Source organism: Cydia fagiglandana, chromosome 11 (assembly GCF_963556715.1).
Source record: "Cydia fagiglandana chromosome 11, ilCydFagi1.1, whole genome shotgun sequence".
Lineage (NCBI taxonomy): Eukaryota > Metazoa > Arthropoda > Insecta > Lepidoptera > Tortricidae > Cydia > Cydia fagiglandana.
The window spans coordinates 5,846,084-5,865,483 of NC_085942.1; the positions used below are offsets into that span (position 1 = coordinate 5,846,084).

Below are 19,400 nucleotides of genomic sequence, written 5' to 3' on the forward strand. Positions count from 1 at the left end.
ATTCAAAATAAATAAATATGTAAATTAAAGAGCACAAATAATTAAATGAAAATTTCTATAACAGAAAAACACACCCAAATGCACGTAAATAAAGCATTTAATAGTTTGTGATAAAATATGACAGCTTGGCAAAAAAGAGTAAAAATTAAAAAGTGGCAACACTGTAGTGTCGTCCCTTTCAAACCATATAATATAAGAAAGCGGGACGACACTACAGTGTTACAACTTTTTAATTTCTACTCTTTTTTGCCAAGCTGTGAAGTATGGAAAACTTGGCTGTTGCTTGGCTGTCAATTCGCTAGATGTAGTCTATGATCTGCGTCAGCTAGCCGTCATTCATGGTGCTATACTGCGTGCTCTTGACAGCGCAATCGGCCTGTGAAAAATTCCAACGATATTATTTTGTTACAAAGATAATTTCACAACGTCTAAAACAAGTGTATTGGGAACATAATATAAAATGCAGCAATTAACCATATTCATGGTAAGCATTAACCGTGCAAATGATTTTGTGCGTCTGTTTTCATATTGTTAACCTTTACTATTTTGCCGAAAGGACATAGAGAGTTCTCGGTCATACATCGACGAGTTGTACTCCACTGAAGGCGGGAAGATCGTGGAAGCGCTGGTGACGTTGAAGAACACAGTGATCGGGAGTAATCGGCAGAAGAGTTCTGTGATCCAACAAGGGATCGTGCCGCGCTTGCTGCAGCTCATGGCGGATGAGTCCCTGGATCCAAATATACGAGTTGAGGCTACAATCACTATCGGTATGTTTTACATCGCGAGTTGACTTTTTAACTGTTTTTAACTTGTTTAAACATAGTTTGTCTAGACTGTGAAGGTTAGCTGTTTAGACACCTTGAACCACGATTTGTTTTGACATGAAATATAACACATTAAACATTGAGACTATTTCTAGCCGGACATGAGTTGAAACATTTCTTTTCGGTTATGACTGGTAGATTTATTTTGGTAAAATTATTAAATTTCTAACAGCCTCTTATTTATAGCACCACTGATAAAATACGAGTATCTTGTGTTTACAATGTATATATGATTATACAATCGGTTATCAAGAATGTAAGTGGGTAGTTTATTGTTAACAAATTGATTTACCTTGCATGTGTGTATACAGAGTGAATCAGCTTACACCATAATTGTGTTTACAAACTTTTGTTTGCCTGTAATCAAACCTTGCAAGTTAAATATGTCTCACTTCCCGGTTTCCAATGAGCGGTGAGCTCAAAATTACCAATAATAAATGAACACTCCTAGAGTGTGTTTGGCAGTGAATGAAGTATAATTGTATTTCACGATTGGTGGTTACTTACTGAAATATACTAAGAAAAAGTGACCAAGGCCTCCAGTGCCCCAGGCTGGAATCAAACCAGCATCCTCTGCTATTGCGGCGGGTGCCTGTGCCATTCGGCACAAAAAAAATATTTTCTGGAAATAATTTAATTTCTTCTAATAATTGTAATAATAACAGGGGTGGAAGTGAAAGATGCATAAGACGCGAGTTGGCACAGTGGCTGGTAACAGCCACTGGGTAGAAAGCGGCGCACACCTCTCGACACCCCTGAGCCGCTCACACCGATGTTGCCCCTGGTCGTTTTCACGACGGCAGTTTCAGGGGCCCATCTAGTCAGCGGCAAGTCACCACCTGCCTCGATAACGTGTGTTAGCATTGTTATGGCAGGTGTCCGAACTCTTTACAATAGCCCAGTCTCATAGTCCACCCAAACTTCAATCCATAGACCGGTATACTATTCACTTTTGCTACAATAGTCCCAATGCCTGCTGAGACCGGTTCATGGGTGTCTATTGTTGCACCTGTGAACGGGTTCCAGCAGGCGTTCTAAATGACATTAAAGCTCTCCAAGGGGCCTCTACGTGTTGGATCTGTGTCCCCACGCAAGCCTATCAAAAAACCGGGATTATAGGCCCGTGATATCCAAAAGGAGATACAAAATAATAATAATGGTGTTTACTTGTCCAGGTTCTCTAGCAAAAGGCACAGCAGAAAACGTAGCAGCATTAGTCGAGCAAGGCACAGCAACAGTACTGGTGGAGTTACTGAAAACTGTCCCTGTGGAGTCGAAGCTTGCGGAGGCAGTGCTATGTGCCCTCAGAAGTGTGTTCCTTTACCCACCTGCGCCTGTGGCAGCCCTGCCAGCAGATATGATGCTTTTGACAAGGTTGACACGTAAGTGTTAATAGTTTGTAGAGTATGCATTAAAAATACAAATAGTTGTTTTAGGTACATGTATCAATCAGTTTATTGCTATAAGCTCAAAGGTTGAAACTGCGTAGAAGTAATTGTATGGAAATTGCCGGGTCCACACAGAGCCAACTGACTGGAAAGCACAGAGCTTTTGTGCTCTAGTTTTGCAAATCTATTTAATTCTTAACAAATAAGTTCAATACAAATTACATGCAACACTACCTACACTAACTACTATCTTTATTGGCTGTCTATAATGAATCTACTGTATTGTGCAGAGATAGCCCGCGAGGGTTCAGACCTCGCTCGCGGCTGTGTGGTCCGCGTGCTCTCTCTCTGGTGCATGGGCACCGCGGAGCAGGAAGCCCTGTGCGCCGCGGGTGCGTGCAGCGCCGCGGCCGCCTTGTTACACTCCGCGCCACCTAGAGCGTTACCGGCACTTGATCTACTTGCTGCTATGTGCTTTGAGAACGCCAGTGTTTCACAGCAAGCCATGAACACTAGGTAAGTGTCTGCTGCAAGGATAGTCCACGTGCTCTCTCTCTGGTGCATGGGCACCGCGGAGCAGGAAGCACTGTGCGCCGCGGGTGCGTGCGGCGCCGCGGCGGCCTTGTTACACTCCGCTCCACCTAGAGCGTTACCAGCACTTGATCTACTCGCTGCTATGTGCTTTGAGAACGCCAGTGTTTCACAGCAAGCCATGAACACTAGGTGAGTGTCTCCTGCAAGGATAGTCCACGTGCTCTCTCTCTGTTGCATGGGCACCGCGGAGCAGGAAGCCCTGTGCGCCGCGGGTGCGTGCGGCGCCGCGGCCGCCTTGTTACACTCCGCGCCACCTAGAGCGTTACCGGCACTTGATCTACTCGCTGCTATGTGCTTTGAGAACGCCAGTGTTTCACAGCAAGCCATGAATACTAGGTGAGTGTCTCCTGCAAGGATAGTCCACGTGCTCTCTCTCTGGTGCATGGGCACCGCGGAGCAGGAAGCCCTGTGCGCCGCCGGTGCGTGCGGTGCAGCGGCTGCCTTGAGGCGCTCCACCAAGAGCGTCATCTGCACATGATCTACTCGCGCTAACGCTATTGTTTCACAGCAAGCTATGAACACTAGATGAGAGTTGAGTTCTGTGTGTTACACGCCGCTCCCGCAAGAGTGCTAGTGCCACCTAAAGCTCCTGGTAATGGTGTCAAAACATGTTTTTCAATTATAGAGTTAAAAACCTAAGTGACGCGTTTTAATTTACTGAATATGTCTGCGTTTCGCGGAAGATTAAATTGTGAGTTTATTGCTTCAGATGTAAGCGAAACACGTACTACTACGTCTGATTTTGACGTTTACGCATGTAAACAAAGTGTTTTAATTAAATGCATAAAGTAATATCATAAATGTGTCATCATGGGTCCTCAAAGTTGGCACAGTACGTTCTTAAGCTTGCCAAGTTCTATTCTGCGATTATAAAGACTAACAAGTGCACAATAAAATATTTAATGATTTTGGATACATTCTATAATTATATTTTTGGGTTGGTTTATAGGTCATAGGTTTATTTAGTTCAGTTTATGTTATGTAACATCTCCATAGGACATACATATGACACATAGATATAGATACATCCTTCTGCACAATTCGCCTGTATAATTGGAACCTACGGAAGTAAACATTTTATCTTCCACGCAGTACGTCTTTGTGATTTTCAATTCCCCTTCTACGCACTTCACACTTCCTACAGTAAACTTACTCCTCATTTTATAGTGTAGGACTCTTTGTTATTTTGTGCGTGACAACACAAAAGAAGAAAACTTCTTCAAGGACGAAATCTTGCTGATTTTTCGTCTTTGTAAGATGTATCGAAATATTTAAATAGTAATAATAACAATACCTTCAACAAGGTTTTTTATAATGTGTTTATATGTATTTTTATTGTTTTGTAAGTGTTTTTATATTTTATTTGTATATTCATATTATAAAAATACCTAACCTAAGACGATAAATAAATAAAGAAACAATACCTACTAAGGAAGTAACGACTATGGTTGACTCTGTACGCCATTTTCAGCGTCACGTTCTATAGAAACATTGCTGTTTTTAGTGTTTTTATTGCTAGCTAAAAGTTAACTTAAAACGTAACTTATTATTTCAGGTATAACGACCGAGCAATACCAGAGCTCCTCACATACCTAGTATCCAGAGACAAGCCTTTACCGGTGGCCATGGGCGCCGCCCGCTGTCTCACCTACATGCACAGGGCGGGCGCGCTCACCGCCGACGACAGCAGGTGAGGGAACTGGACCTTATAGCTGTGTGTTAGGGTCTACAATACCAGAGCTCACACACCTAGTATCCAGAGACAAGCCTTTACCGGTGGCCATGGGCTGAGTCTTATTACTCTTATTACAACTACAATACAGAGAAGGGGACACTGATGGTATTAAAAAAAGTGCAATTAAATTTCATACATTTCAGCCCCGGCTGAAAATATTTCGAACATTATATCGGAAACTTCACTTCCTTAACACCACCTTAAGCCACCAACACATAACCTTAACGATTTGTATTGAATAAGAAGCTATTCATTAGTGTTCGACCAATTGAAGTTTAGTTTTCGCCAAGTTTCGGCATAAAAATCATGTGTTTGGGAAGGTTCACTTTCGTCTGAAACAAAAGCGAAACCGAACTTTAGATTTCGGTTTCGGCTTCGACCAAAAAAATCTATTTCGGTCATACATTACTTCCCATCACGACCCAAAAGCTGTTGTAACCTTTTGAACCTTAACAGTCAGTGGCGTAGCTAGAGGATATGGCGCCCGGGGCAGACACCAAATTTGCGGTTGGGGGTTGTGCCTTGAAAAATGAGGTTTTCTTAGCGGTAAACGCGCAAAATTGTTTCTTGGTGGGATTGAATTGGACTAAATTGTCCCGATCCCACACCGAAACTCTGGATAGAATGCTCTCGATACCTGACACAGGTTTTTCACGACATTCTAGTAAGGCTTGCAATATCGGATGGTCCCCAATTCCGGAACTGATTTTCGATATTGGATTCGAATTCCGGAATTCCGGAACTGGTTCCGGAATTGGGGGTTATTGTATTTTACTTATTTTTTTTTGTAAAATCCAACAAAAAATGTGAAATTCTGATACTTTACGTTTATTAAAGTTAATATTGTTTAAGAGAAATTTAATTTGAAGTACTACAGATAATTTCATCTCTTTTTTACCACCTTATTAAAATGGTTCCTTTAATTCAATTCTATGATACGCGGTATTTATTCGGGGAAAATTTAGTTGCTAGCAAACCATTCAATGGATAATTTTATAAAATAGTTAAATATAACAGCTCTATAATCAGCCTACTCTTCGTAACATAGTACGTAGTGGTGTTGTTTAAGAAGTTGAAGGTCGAAATTTGGCTTTTTCCTTCCTAGATCCTAATTATGATTCAGAATATCATATATTATATGCTTCTACAGGATCCGAAATCGTTGATAGAGATAACCTTCTATCTAAATCGAAGATTCGCTCATGTAGGATTGAGACTATTCTGATTATTCTAAGCAAGTAAATCACTTTGCTTTTTTTTTATGAGCCCATATTGTCCCACTGCTTTATCAAACCGAAAAGTAAAATATACCCACACTATAGGTCACTGAATGACTAAGAGGCACTTATTAACAACAAAAAACATCAGTATAGTGTAGTTTCTTAACAATTTTCAATAATAAACGTATTAAAACCTGAAAAAAGTACTTAAATTCAATTCCGGAATTTTCGATATTCAGTTGTATCAATTCCGGAATTGTAATATCGGAAAATTTGTCCGAGATTCCGGAATTCCGGAATGCAAGCCCTACATTCTAGTATCACAGACCGAGTGATGTTGACACGGCATGTGTTATACAGGGTGGTCCAAACGATGACGTTCAAACATTTTTTTTACATTGCTCACGCTGTGGGCTATTAGAATAGGTATGTACATGTTAGCCGACTTTTCGTAGTTTTCGAGTTATGATTTTTATTACTTTTAACTTTTGATAAGAAATTCCGGGGTGAAGCAATTAATCTATTAAAAAAAACTATTTTTAAATGTTTCTTTTTGTAAAATAATCCTTGACAAACGGCGCAGTTGCTAAAAAATCAGCATCCTCACTTGGCTGAGTTGGGAAAAAAAGACAAAGTTTTACGTTCAAGCATGTCAAGCTTAGATGTTGCCCTTACCTAAATAAACAAAAAATACAAGCGATTTCAAGGACTTTTGATTATTTTAGAAACTGCTAGACCCTAAGTTTTTTAAAAGGTCAAAAAAGTGATACTTAATAGTCATAATGTGTCAGAGACGCCGGAACTGAGGTGGAAAGCTTCCAAATTAGTAATTAATTAAAAAAATCCTCTTTTGTTATTTCTACTATTATTTTAAGGGGTCACTTCCCCATCGCTATTTCATGTTATCAGTGCAAATACCACGAACAATTTTATTATTAGAAGGCATAAAAGCAAAGCAAAGCTTCACCCCGGAATTTCTTAACAAAAGTTAAGTCTCGAAAACTACGAAAAATCGGCTAACATACTCGTACATGGGGTATATTCTGATAACCCACGACGAGGATTCAAAAAAATTTTTTTGGGCGTCAAGGTTTGGACCAGCCTGTATACAGGCTGGCTAAAAAATAACTGCAATTCCGTTGCCAGGGAGGTTTTGGGATTATACTGAGCAACTTTTACTATGAGTCCAACCCCTAAGTCGCGAAAAAAAATTTGGCTGTTTCCTACTTTTTGGCTGGTCCATTTTCTATGAGAGGGTAAACTTTTTTTTCGCGATTTCGGGGTTGGTCCTGTAGTAAAAGTTGCTCAGTATAATCCCAAAACCTCCCTGGCAACGGGAATGTAGTTATTTTTTAGCCATCCCTGTATAGTACTTTCGTCCGCATATCGATGAATGTCGTCGATAGACAACATGTGCCAGATATGCAGCAGCAGCAGCTATTGGAGCAGCCGGCCTGGCCAAGGTTACAATCGCTATCGCTTTGACAACGAAAAGCGTTATGTCTCTCTATCACTCTTACTTATTAGTGTGACAGTGACAGTTGCGTTTCGATCGCTACAGAGCGTAAGCGATTGGCATCTTGGCTACGCGGCCAGGTTCCGTCTACTACGGCTCATATGCGCCTGCCGGACAAAGGGCTAGCGATCCATTTGTATAGGTAGTTTCTTGGACAGTCCATAAGATGGTAACTTCGACAGGTGACCGCTAACGGAAAAGACGCGCTAACACGGGACACAACTCTGAAACACTCGGCCCGCTCGCCTTATAAAACGAAAGCATGGCAACTCCCGCCGAATATCCCTCTTCTTGATAGAAGTTTCTGGCATAGAGTATTCGCACTGCGGGATGGTGGGCAGTAGGGCGCTACCGTCGTCTTTCAAGGTAGAGTTCGAGGCAAAAAGAGTAACCTAAAAGATCGGCTTTCTCTTTTGCGCTGTGGGCCAGAATACCATCCGCATTTCACACTTCACAGTGGTGGTAAATACGACTGACAACAGTTTCCCTGCTGCCTTTTGGCAAGGCGGAGAGGTAGTCTTTTGCCCAATTTGGCGCCCCTCCTTGGACGGCGCCCGGGGCAGCTGCCCCCTCCAACCCCCCCCTAGTTACGCCACTGTTAACAGTATTGGAATAGAATCGACTATCGGCCGACCTCTTTCCTCGACTTGACAAGTGATTATCTATATTGTATTGCAGAGTTGTGTTCGGAGCATTGCCCTGTCTCGCGCGTCTCTGCACAAAGGAAATGCCGGAGGAGATCAGGGCCACGGCGGCGGAAACATTAGCATATCTAGCAGAAGTATGTATAAATCAAACTTTTCAATCTCGTACCTTACTTAAAGCCACTGAGCAAACTTCGTGGCCTAAACACAGTACTCGACTGAAAAACTCTATTATATCACGATTGTTTAAATTTTAAAACACTAACTAATATTCTAGCCAATTCTACTATCCTAGAAGTCTAAGTAATAATCTTGTTTCCTAGTTTGATAGCTGAAATAGATTTCGCTGTAAGTACAGCGCCATATATTTTGTGGTCTGGATTGTCAATCGTCACCTTTGACACTTTTGTACCTCATGAACCCTAATAGTTAGTTGAAATAGACAGAAACCGTAATAGACAGTTGAAATTTTTACATAAATGATGTATATCTGTTGCCGCTATAACAACTAATACTAAAAAGTACGGAACCCTCTGTGGGCGAGTCCGACTTGCACTTGTCCGGTTTTTTAGTATATGACATCTATTTTAGTTTATAATCACATTTTCTATTTTCCAGGTAGACACATCATTACAAAGGCTAGCAGCCATATCCAACCACCTAATGAGCTCTCTAGCGGACATCGTCAACTGTAACAGCGCTGCGGCCAAACAGGGCGCATTTAAATGCTTCGCTTCCCTCGGTGCAAATGACGAAGATATTAGGAAAAGGATTATTGAGACGCACGGGCTCATGGTACATGTGGTCAATGGGATGAACAACCCAGAACCTGCAGTAAGTCTCGGATAAAGACTAGAGCAAGAGCACTCTAGAAATAGGCATTTAATTTGTAGGGCAAGCTTTAGTTTGCATGTCCGGGCCAATGCTCTAACTCTTTCACACACCTTTAAATTGAGAATGGCCCTTCAAACCTACCCCGTCATACACGTATGTCTTCATAAAAATTATTACCAATACATAAGGTCTACCGATTGCCAATTTGCATTTAGTGCCCTACTACTTACTGTAATATGGTCTCAATCTGCTGAATAAATAAATATTTTATTTAAGGTGCGGCTAGCGGCAGTAAGATGCTTACACTCACTCTCAAGATCTGTTCAGCAACTACGGACAACATTTCAAGTAATGTTTCTAAGTTAAACATAATAATGTCTCCTTGCGAACATACATTCACTTTTACTCATCACATTCACTGCCAAGAACTCGACAGGTGTGTTCATTTTGTATTGGAAATAGGGCGCCTGGAGCAGAAAGTGTTAACTACATCTTTGTCAGTTAAAGTTGTGTTGATTAAAATGTTTTTTATGTTGTTAAAGTATAAACAAGTAGCTGTTTAAAGTTTTCAACAAAATAAGTATTTACTTTCAAACTTTTTAGGACCATGCAGTGTGGAGACCTCTAATGCAACTATTGAGTGACTCGCCCGGCACTGAACTCCTGACCGTCGGCTCGTCCACTCTCTGCAATTTACTGTTAGAATTCTCACCTGCCAAGGAGCCCATGTTGGATCAAGGTACTTATTAACATTAACTTGTTAAGTTATTAACATAAATTCAATTCAATATCTTTAATGTCAAAAACACATGTCAAAACATACAATAGGTGCACAATAAAATTAGAAATACATAACCCACACAAATTTATAAGGAATATATACAAATGTCAAAGTACACAATATATTATACAAGTGTCAAAAATTTTAAAGGAATATATACAAATGTCAAAGTACAGTCAACGGTAAAAATATGAGTGTAGACAACGTACTCAAAAATATGTCCCATAGTTCTTAATTCACTGACATTTTTGAAATGATTTGTACACCCATATTTTTACCGTTGACTGTACACAATATATTATAGAAGAAGTATTTGTACTCTATCCAACGTGACTTGTAAGGAATCTGCGACCGTGGCAGACTGTCAGCAAGAAGTGTATCTCTATAGCTCTCAGAAAAAGGTCTACCCGGCTGTGAGAATAGTCAGCGTTGAGCGTTTAACATTATACATAATTTTTTTACAGTACATATGGTGCTAAATTTACCTCCCTAGTGCGGGATTAAGGACAATACGTGCTTATGTCAAAAAGTAAACCGTAAAGCATTGTACAATACACGTGCAATTCCTACTTTTCACACTTATATCAAAAAGAATAGATAGTATAGAGGGGTCCTGTCATTGTAAATTTTGTAGTCACAGTAAATTTACTGCCATCTATCGACAGTCGACACACGACTAAAACTCAAAATGAAAACGTATAAAGTTATCAAAAAAATGTATATATATGGATAAATGATTTTATTATTTTTATTTAATTTTGATCCATGTTCATTCACTGATATAATTATATGTGTTAAAATTGTTAAATATGAAATGGTGTCGTCACGCCATCTAGCCGAGTATAGGCTAAAGGTGTGTGCGGCATCTATCCGAGAATGACTTTTTCTTGATTTCCGAGGCACGTTTTTTCCTTAGACGTTATTCATCTTATACGAAGTTACATATGTCTTTGCTTATATCGTAATTTACTATGTATTACAGTCTTCTTGGTTGAAAATAGTCGGTAAGATAACCGCTTTCTCATCGAGGCGGGGTGGTTTCTTCTTAACTGTTCCATTTCTCGTACAGTGCAAATTTAATGATGTTTTTGAATATTTTTTATGAATTACAGGTGCTGTAGAAATGTTATGCAACTTAACGAAAAGGCCAGAGGCTGCTTTAAGACTGAATGGTATTTGGGCATTAATGAATATGGCTTTTCAGGCAAGTTACCGAATAAAATTCATTGTAGAATTATTTCATCTGTCATGGAGGTGGCGAAGCAGCATCAGCTTGCTTCCAAGCCGGACATTGTGGTTTTGAATCCCAGCTTGAAGAGATATCCTTTGACGTTTATAATATCTTGTCGGAAAACAAACATACCATACGATTCAGAACCCTAAATTAGCCTCTAAATTAAGAGCGGGACGGCAGTTGCTTTCCTATAAAGTATCATCTTAATTCTGAACCAACTCTTAGGATTATGTTCTTCTTCTTCTTCTTCTTTATTAGGGGCTATATAAGGCTCCAAAGCCTATGTATCACTGCGACCATTCCTGATCTATTGTGATCGCCACCTACTACAACTCTCGATCCAACCCTGCAACTTCAAATAGCTGCAGGATCTTTTTGGTTTCGAGAGACTTTACCTCCTCCGGGCGTAATATGTGTCCGCCCAAGATTAGGTCACGAGTACGCATTAGGCAAGGGCACTCTGTGAGGATGTGTAAGGGCGTCTCCTCTGCCTCCATGCAGAGTCTGCACCGCCCTATGTCACGTTTCCCCATGGTGTGCATGTGCTTATTTAGGCCGCAGTGCCCGGTAAGCACCCTTACCAAGTTGCGCAGTTGGTTCCTAGACAGCGCTAAGGCGTTCGAGGACGCCTTTTTGCTGAAGGCCTTGATAAGCGCTTTGGAATGGTTCAAACCTGTTGTTTCTCTCCAGAGTTGAATGGTTTTGTAGTGACAGTAGGTCTTTAGGGTGAGCCGCGTTAGGCTTTTGGGGATACCACAAAAGGGCTCAGGACTGTAGTTCTTCCCCTTAGCCCCTGCTCGCGCGAGTTCGTCGGCCTTCTCGTTTCCTACGACACCCGCATGCCCCGGGACCCAACGTAGAACAACCTTGTTCCTGGCTCCAAGGTTGTTCAATAGTTGCCTGCAGTTCTCAACCAGCCTCGATGTGGTGACATCGGAGGTTAGGGCTAAGAGTGCCGCCTGGCTATCCGAATGGATATAGATAGTATGGTTGCCGTAGTTGCTAGGATTATGTTGCTAAGTTCAAAAAGATAGACAAGCGAGTTGACTGGTGATTACTCTACCGACAAATTAACAAAACAAACTTCGTTTCAGGCTGAGCAAAAAGTGAAGCAACGCATCTTATCCTGCCTCGGCACCGAACAAATGTTCAGACTATTGAGCGATGCGGACACACGGGTTATAATGAAGACGCTGGGCTTGCTACGGAATTTACTCTCCACGCGGCAACATATTGATGCTATTATGAGCGAGTATTCCTCGCAGGTTATGCAGGTAATTACATAACACTTGCTCCATCGTTGACACTATTATCAGACCGTTCGTAGACCCTATTGCGACGACATAAAGTCTACTAAGTAAGTGAAGCAAGTCTTCTTAAGTTGTCTCAGCACCGAACAGATGTTCAGACTGTTAAGCGATGCGGACACACGGGTTATAATGAAGACGCTGGGCTTGCTACGGAATCTGTTGTCCACAAGGCAGCATATTGACGCCATCATGAGCGAATATTCCTCGCAGGTTATGCAGGTAAACATCACACTTGCTCCATCGTTGACACTATTATCTGATCGCTCGTAGACCCTATTGCAACGAGATAAAGTCTACTATAAGTAGTAAGTGAAGCAAGTCTTCTTATGCTGTCTCGGCACCGAACAAATGTTCAGACTATTGAGCGATGCGGACACACGGGTTATAATGAAGACGCTGGGCTTGCTACGGAATTTACTCTCCACGCGGCAACATATTGATGCTATTATGAGCGAATATTCCTCGCAGGTTATGCAGGTAATTACATAACACCTTGCTCCATCGTTGACACTATTATCAGACTGTTTGTAGACCCTATTGCAACGAGATAAAGTCTACTAAGTAGTAAGTGAAGCAAGTCTTCTTAAGTTGTCTCGGCACCGAACAGATGTTCAGACTATTAAGCGATGCGGACACACGGGTTATAATGAAGACGCTGGGCTTGCTACTATATACTATATTACTATATACTATACTATATTGACGCCATCATGAGCGAGTATTCCTCGCAGGTTATGCAGGTAATTTTTTTTTAATAGTCTATTTTGTGTCCCACTGCTGGGCAAAGGCCTCCCCTTTCTTCCGCCATACGTCACGGTTTGGTGCATGTTCCCGCCAGTCGCTGCAAAAAGCGTCAAGGTCATCCCGCCATCTCTTTTCTGGTCTACCTCTGCATATTAAGATTATCGAAGGTAATTATTACTTTCGATAATCTTCATATACAAAAAAGGCTAAACTATGAAAGGTTAAAAGTAACAAATAATCCACTTTTAGCAATACATCTATGTAATAGGGGGTATTACTGCAATGTTCTGCCGCCAGAGTGCAGCACTAAGCTAGCTAGTAAACCATAGAGTAACTCATATATGTATAACTACAGTATATTGATTAAACTGATTTTTGACAAGTTTTCGCAAACATTAAAATATAACATTGATGCATCAAGGCGGTTTGTTAACAAGGGCCTACAGGGAAACGCAAAAATCTAAATTTAGTTATCTGCTTCTTTATTGCTAGAATATGCAAGAGTGATAAAGTGGTTACATAACGAAATTTAAATTTTCTTATTTCGCGGTAGACCCCAGATTGTGATGGATAGTGGTAGTGGCGCCCCCTACGCAGAGTTTTGCGTAACATTCCCTATGGCTGACAATTAACGGTGGATCTCTAATATTTATTATTATTTTCAGGCGGTAATAGTAGTACTGGAAGGTTCGTACCCCGCCGAAGTGAAGGAGCAAGCGTTGTGCATACTTGGAAACATCGGCGACGGGGAGAAAGCTAAAGACCTTATTATGGCCAACGAAGATGTGCTGAGGAAACTCGTTGATTACCTGGTTAGTAAATAGATGCAGTTCCTTATCCTCTAGCCGCCCGGAGACCTATAAAAAGGTCTCCTGTTCCATTCTAATTTGAACTTTATGTTGACAAAATAAAATTGGATTTTGCTTGGCAAGGTTTGACGTATGGGCGGTTAGAGGTTAAAGTTACATATTTCAGACTGTGATAGTACTGGAAGGCTCATACCCCGCTGAAGTAATCCTTTACTTCTTGCTCTTGCAAGAGTTGTGTATATATAATATAACCTATTTGGAAACATCGGCGACGGCGAGAAAGACAAAGACCTTATTATGGCCAGAGACCATAGATTAGATAGAAACCACAGACGTAGATTTGACCGATTGAGGCGGTAAAAATTATTTTGGGTTTATATTAATTCAAAATGAGATAAAACATTATAATAAGTGGTTTTATATTAAAGTCTATCATAAATTCAAGAAAATTTAAAAATATCTAAATAAAAAAAAATACAAATTAAAAAATCAACAAAAATCATATGAATTATTATTTGATTTGTGTTTTCCTTCGAGCAACACCGGCTTCCGACACATCGGAAGGGAGGGGCCCAAGCGATATCTTACCGTACATATCTTTCTGCCATTTTTTGCGGGGGGAGAGGTGGACACAGTCGCACTTCTCACACACTTACATACAATATCCAATCTCTAATGACGACACAAAGACACACGTCAAAGACAAATCTTGCAAACCTCAATCTCGTTTTGTGTACGGACGAGTGACAAGTGTCACAACACGCACACTAACACATTTTCGTCGATGTATTCTGAGAGATAAGAAGTCGGATTTGTCGCTCGACCGATCCCCAATTTATACTGGGCGAGCAAAATCAATAAATCCAACAATTACAGGAGACTAAAATATAATAATTGTGTTTAAATGTAATTAAACGTATGATATGTAAAATAAATATTACATGTGAAAAGTAACACCTTCTTTTTGTAAATTTGTTGCCCCAGACCTCTTTTTACGACAAAAAACTGAGCAAATAGGCATTTTTTCTGCTGCTGTGTTCACGCGCGCGTCTGGACTCGGTCTAGTGAAAAATCCGAGTGCAACTAGTTTTATTACCCGCGCTAGATCAGTTGATCTTGTACCTAGGCAGAGGGGAAACAGTGCGAACGCCGCCTCCCTTCCGTGTTGCTCGAAGGTGTTTTCACTTAAGAAAATTCATGTTACAAATATTTTTGAACTCCTCCGTTGTTTCGTAAGAAAGCACATAAGATGATTTTCATAATAATCGCACTTTTCACTCAAAGTTGAATTTTGCTCCTGTATTTGCTCAAAAATATATTTACAGTACATATGGTCCTATTTTCCCAACACTGCGTGAAATAGCACTTTTCGTGCGTATGTCAAAAGTTTAAAGGGCCATATATTATTTAATGTAAAACGTTGTACGATACACAAATGATAAAAATAACTAATCACTATTTGGATCCAAAAGGATTCATTCTATAATAAAAAGATCACACGAAACGTTCAAATCTTTATTCAAGTCAAGCTAGGCCGGCTCCAACCCTACACCTCTGACCTGAGAAGATTTAGCCCAGACAGCCCAGTATGGGACCGACAAAAAAGTCAACGGGACACACATCTTTTCAAAACAACACATCCTTTCTTTATTTCACAAAAGTAACTTTCTAATGAAACATAAGAAATCAAAATAACACTTGAAATAAAACACTTAGCTTAATGGTTCAAGAACGTTGGATTCTATAAGCTTTCAGAATAATCCTTTAGGTATAAGCCTTCAGGAACGTGGCGAATTAGGCACAAGGTATGGCTAACGTCCGATCTCTAGCGCGGCCCGATCAAGAAGACTCACCAGCGGCGGAGCCTCACTGCTCCCGCCTTAAAGTCAAGTTGACTAACCTGCTTGACCAGTCTACTAACATAACGATAAAAATGCCACCTCGTACCGAACTTCACCCAAGTTAAACCACTTGACGTTCCAAATTCTTTCACCTGTCATCTTAGTTCAACAACCCGCCAATAGATGGTGTTACTCTCTACGCAACATTATGGATTTCGTTACAACTAAGTAATAAACTAAACATTGCAAATCGATTTTATACATGCTTCTAAAATTACGAACTGTAACGCTGCTATACGTCCTTCTGGGGTGACGCTTCGACATACAAAACTCTCGCTGCATAGCGCGGCGAGACTTCTTGGTCTCGTTGTCTATGAGATCGATAAAAAAAGTCTTTAACATTGAATGACGTATATGTCGCAGGCGCACCCCGAGAGCAAGCTCCAAGAGGCGGCGCTGTTCGTGGCCGGCAACCTGGTGTGGCGCGGCGAGGCGGGCGCGGCGGCGCGGCAGGCGCGGCTCGCCTCGCTCGGCGTGCTGCGCGCGCTGCAGCTGCTGCGCCAGCGCCGCGACCACCAGCTGCACGACAAGTCAGTACACAGCACTATACAGCACTAGTCAGTATACAACCTGGTGTGGCGCGGCGAGGCGGGCGCGGCGGCGCGGCAGGCGCGGCTCGCCTCGCTCGGCGTGCTGCGCGCGCTGCAGCTGCTGCGCCAGCGCCGCGACCACCAGCTGCACGACAAGTCAGTACACAGCACTATACAGCACTAGTCAGTATACAACCTGGTGTGGCGCGGCGAGGCGGGCGCGGCGGCGCGGCAGGCGCGGCTCGCCTCGCTCGGCGTGCTGCGCGCGCTGCAGCTGCTGCGCCAGCGCCGCGACCACCAGCTGCACGACAAGTCAGTACACAGCACTATACAGCACTAGTCAGTATACAACCTGGTGTGGCGCGGCGAGGCGGGCGCGGCGGCGCGGCAGGCGCGGCTCGCCTCGCTCGGCGTGCTGCGCGCGCTGCAGCTGCTGCGCCAGCGCCGCGACCACCAGCTGCACGACAAGTCAGTACACAGCACTATACAGCACTAGTCAGTATACAACCTGGTGTGGCGCGGCGAGGCGGGCGCGGCGGCGCGGCAGGCGCGGCTCGCCTCGCTCGGCGTGCTGCGCGCGCTGCAGCTGCTGCGCCAGCGCCGCGACCACCAGCTGCACGACAAGTCAGTACACAGCACTATACAGCACTAGTCAGTATACAACCTGGTGTGGCGCGGCGAGGCGGGCGCGGCGGCGCGGCAGGCGCGGCTCGCCTCGCTCGGCGTGCTGCGCGCGCTGCAGCTGCTGCGCCAGCGCCGCGACCACCAGCTGCACGACAAGTCAGTACACAGCACTATACAGCACTAGTCAGTATACAACCTGGTGTGGCGCGGCGAGGCGGGCGCGGCGGCGCGGCAGGCGCGGCTCGCCTCGCTCGGCGTGCTGCGCGCGCTGCAGCTGCTGCGCCAGCGCCGCGACCACCAGCTGCACGACAAGTCAGTACACGGCACTCACGTTCCGCCTGACATTAAAGGCCGAGCCACACCGGTGCGTGCACTAAAATGTTGGAGCCGCACACGCACACGTCACGCAAGCGGTGTGCCATCTCCCATAAGGATCTATATACTACAACGCCGCACGCGCACGTGCACGTCACACGCAGCCGGTGTGCACAGGCCTTTAGAGACACTGTCCGATCCGATATCCGATGTAGGATCCTACACCCGCGTAGTCAGGCCGCGGGGGCACGGCGGGCACCGGCTTTAACGGTCACACACACTACAACAAGCTTTATACATACACATTACACATACACTGTGGCTATAACTCGTAGCACTCAGTGGCAACGAATGTGTTAAAACAGTAATTTGTTCACAGAGTGAAGACGGCCCTGGCTCAGTTCAGCGATTTCACATAATACCGCCGCAGCCCGAGGCGCAAGCGACCGCGTCGCGAATAACTCGAGTCTCTCGAGTCCCAAGCTCGAGTCTCGAGTCTCAAGCCGCGAGTCCCGCGCCGGAGGTCAACATGTGATAGTCCACGGACAGTGAGTTTTCCAGTCATACAGTAATTTAGTTCTCAACGTTAACGTAAGCCAAAGTAACGACACTAAACAAGTAGAATTTCGTATACTGACCCGCCTTTTCCTATCTCTATCGCACGCGTATACTAATTATATTACTGTCCCGGTCGCACAGTGGATTTAATATGGGCAGGACAGCCCATAATAAATCCACATAATAATCCACATAATGTCGCGCGTGCGACAGAGATAGGGTCAGGCGGGTAAATGTACGAAATCCTTCGTGCTTCGCGTCCTTACATTAACTAGGACTTTAAGGTTTATTGTACATAGCTAAGTTCGCTTAATTGTTATCTCGTCTTATGAAACGTTATTGACTATTTATTTTTAATATAAAGTTGACATTGAATGTCTACTCGAACCCGATTCGATAGGACCATTGCCATGGTGTTGAAAATTAAATTAAATTTATTGGCTTCAAAACTAATTGGTACATATTATTTTTTAACTAGCAGAAATGTTTGCGAACGATGCTAATAAGGTTAGAATAAATTTATAAGTGGAAAAAATACTGTCTTGGGTGAGACTTGAACTCACGGCCTCTGGATCGACACTCCAGCCCCGCAGAGCGAGCACAGATACCGGCGCACCAGAGACGCGTGAGTTCATGTCTAACCCAAGACAGTAATTTTTCCACTTTTAAATTAATTGGTAAATATCAGATATTTCACTGGTTTTTTTAAACTTTGTGATATATTGAATACTTTTCAGTGTCCAAAATACACGTTTTGAAAAATTTACTAAATTAAATTTTTCATGTTTTAAACTTAAAAGTTGTTTTCAACGACAGAGGTGCTAAACCCTCGCGCACTTCAGGCTGGGTACAAAGAATCATCAGTAAAAATAAACTAATATCAATAAAAAATAGTGCAGTTATAGTAACTGTTGGTGAACCTTTAAATAAAATAAAATAAATTGTCATGCGAAAATAGATCTTTTCTCAACGACACAAAGTCTTATATTTACAAAACTTTTCACACTATCTCTGCAAGGTGTTTTTCATAAACATTTGTCAAATCTAACAAACCGTTATTTATCGTTTGTTACTAACCGTCTTTTTGACATTTCTGTTTGTTAGAATCTTTTATGAATCTTCTGGATGGCATTTTTACTGACTTTTTGGCCCCGGCTTTAAATTTAGTGGAGTAATCGTAGTCAAACTACAGTAGTGTAATTTTTTATCAACATATTGTTGGCTATTGGATAATGCGAGTGACTGTACTTTGGGTAGCTTTTGATAACGTGGAGTTTGTTTATACGACTGTACTTGCTAAGCTTTTCTAGGGATACCGTAAAGTGGGGTGAGTAGAGCTTGCGTGGAGAGTTGGGTTATGAATGGGGAGAGAAGGGATGCCAGGGGGGTGAGATGGTTTTTAAAGGCTACTGCTACCTAAATAATGTATTACAAATGGAGCTATAGTGAATTTCATAAGAAAAAAAAATCGATCCAACAATGTTCCAAAATTACCTTTGTATGAAATCCCATCTCACCCCAACTACGAGGTACTACGGGGTGAGGAGGAATTTTGTGTTTATCGGTAATGTCATGAAATGGAACTACCCAAAATCATAAAAATACTAAAATACAAACGTCCGGAACATTTATTAATATACCATTCAGTTTACATATGTAAAAATAAAATGTCATCGAGGTTGAATGTCAGTTTTCTCCCTACTCACCCCATTTTACGGTATGATATCCTTCAAGAATGTATAAAAAGAGCAAAATGTACAAAAATCTATGGTGACAATTGCATGAATAATTGTGGTAGAGTCTGTGCGGAAAGAGAGGAGTCGTAAAATGTATGGG

At 42.3% G+C, this 19,400-nt stretch overlaps 1 protein-coding gene and 1 long non-coding RNA gene across 2 annotated transcripts; both read left to right on the top strand.

Moving 5' to 3' along the window:
- Positions 1-316: 316 nt before the first annotated feature.
- LOC134668650 (armadillo repeat-containing protein 8-like) lies at positions 317-16,875 on the top strand. Its single transcript, XM_063526091.1, has 18 exons — positions 317-484; positions 557-770; positions 2,003-2,209; positions 2,506-2,731; positions 4,365-4,499; positions 7,959-8,061; positions 8,543-8,758; positions 9,035-9,106; positions 9,362-9,497; positions 10,652-10,743; positions 11,868-12,047; positions 13,493-13,639; positions 15,901-16,071; positions 16,126-16,227; positions 16,282-16,383; positions 16,438-16,539; positions 16,594-16,695; positions 16,750-16,875. The coding sequence occupies exons 1-18, from the start codon at positions 461-463 to the stop codon at positions 16,873-16,875; spliced, it is 2,457 nt and encodes an 818-aa protein (XP_063382161.1). The 5' UTR covers positions 317-460.
- Positions 16,876-16,883: 8 nt separating this feature from the next.
- LOC134668809 (uncharacterized) lies at positions 16,884-18,670 on the top strand. Its single transcript, XR_010098831.1, has 2 exons — positions 16,884-17,003; positions 17,386-18,670. It is a non-coding gene; the product is annotated as an uncharacterized LOC134668809 (long non-coding RNA).
- Positions 18,671-19,400: the final 730 nt, after the last annotated feature.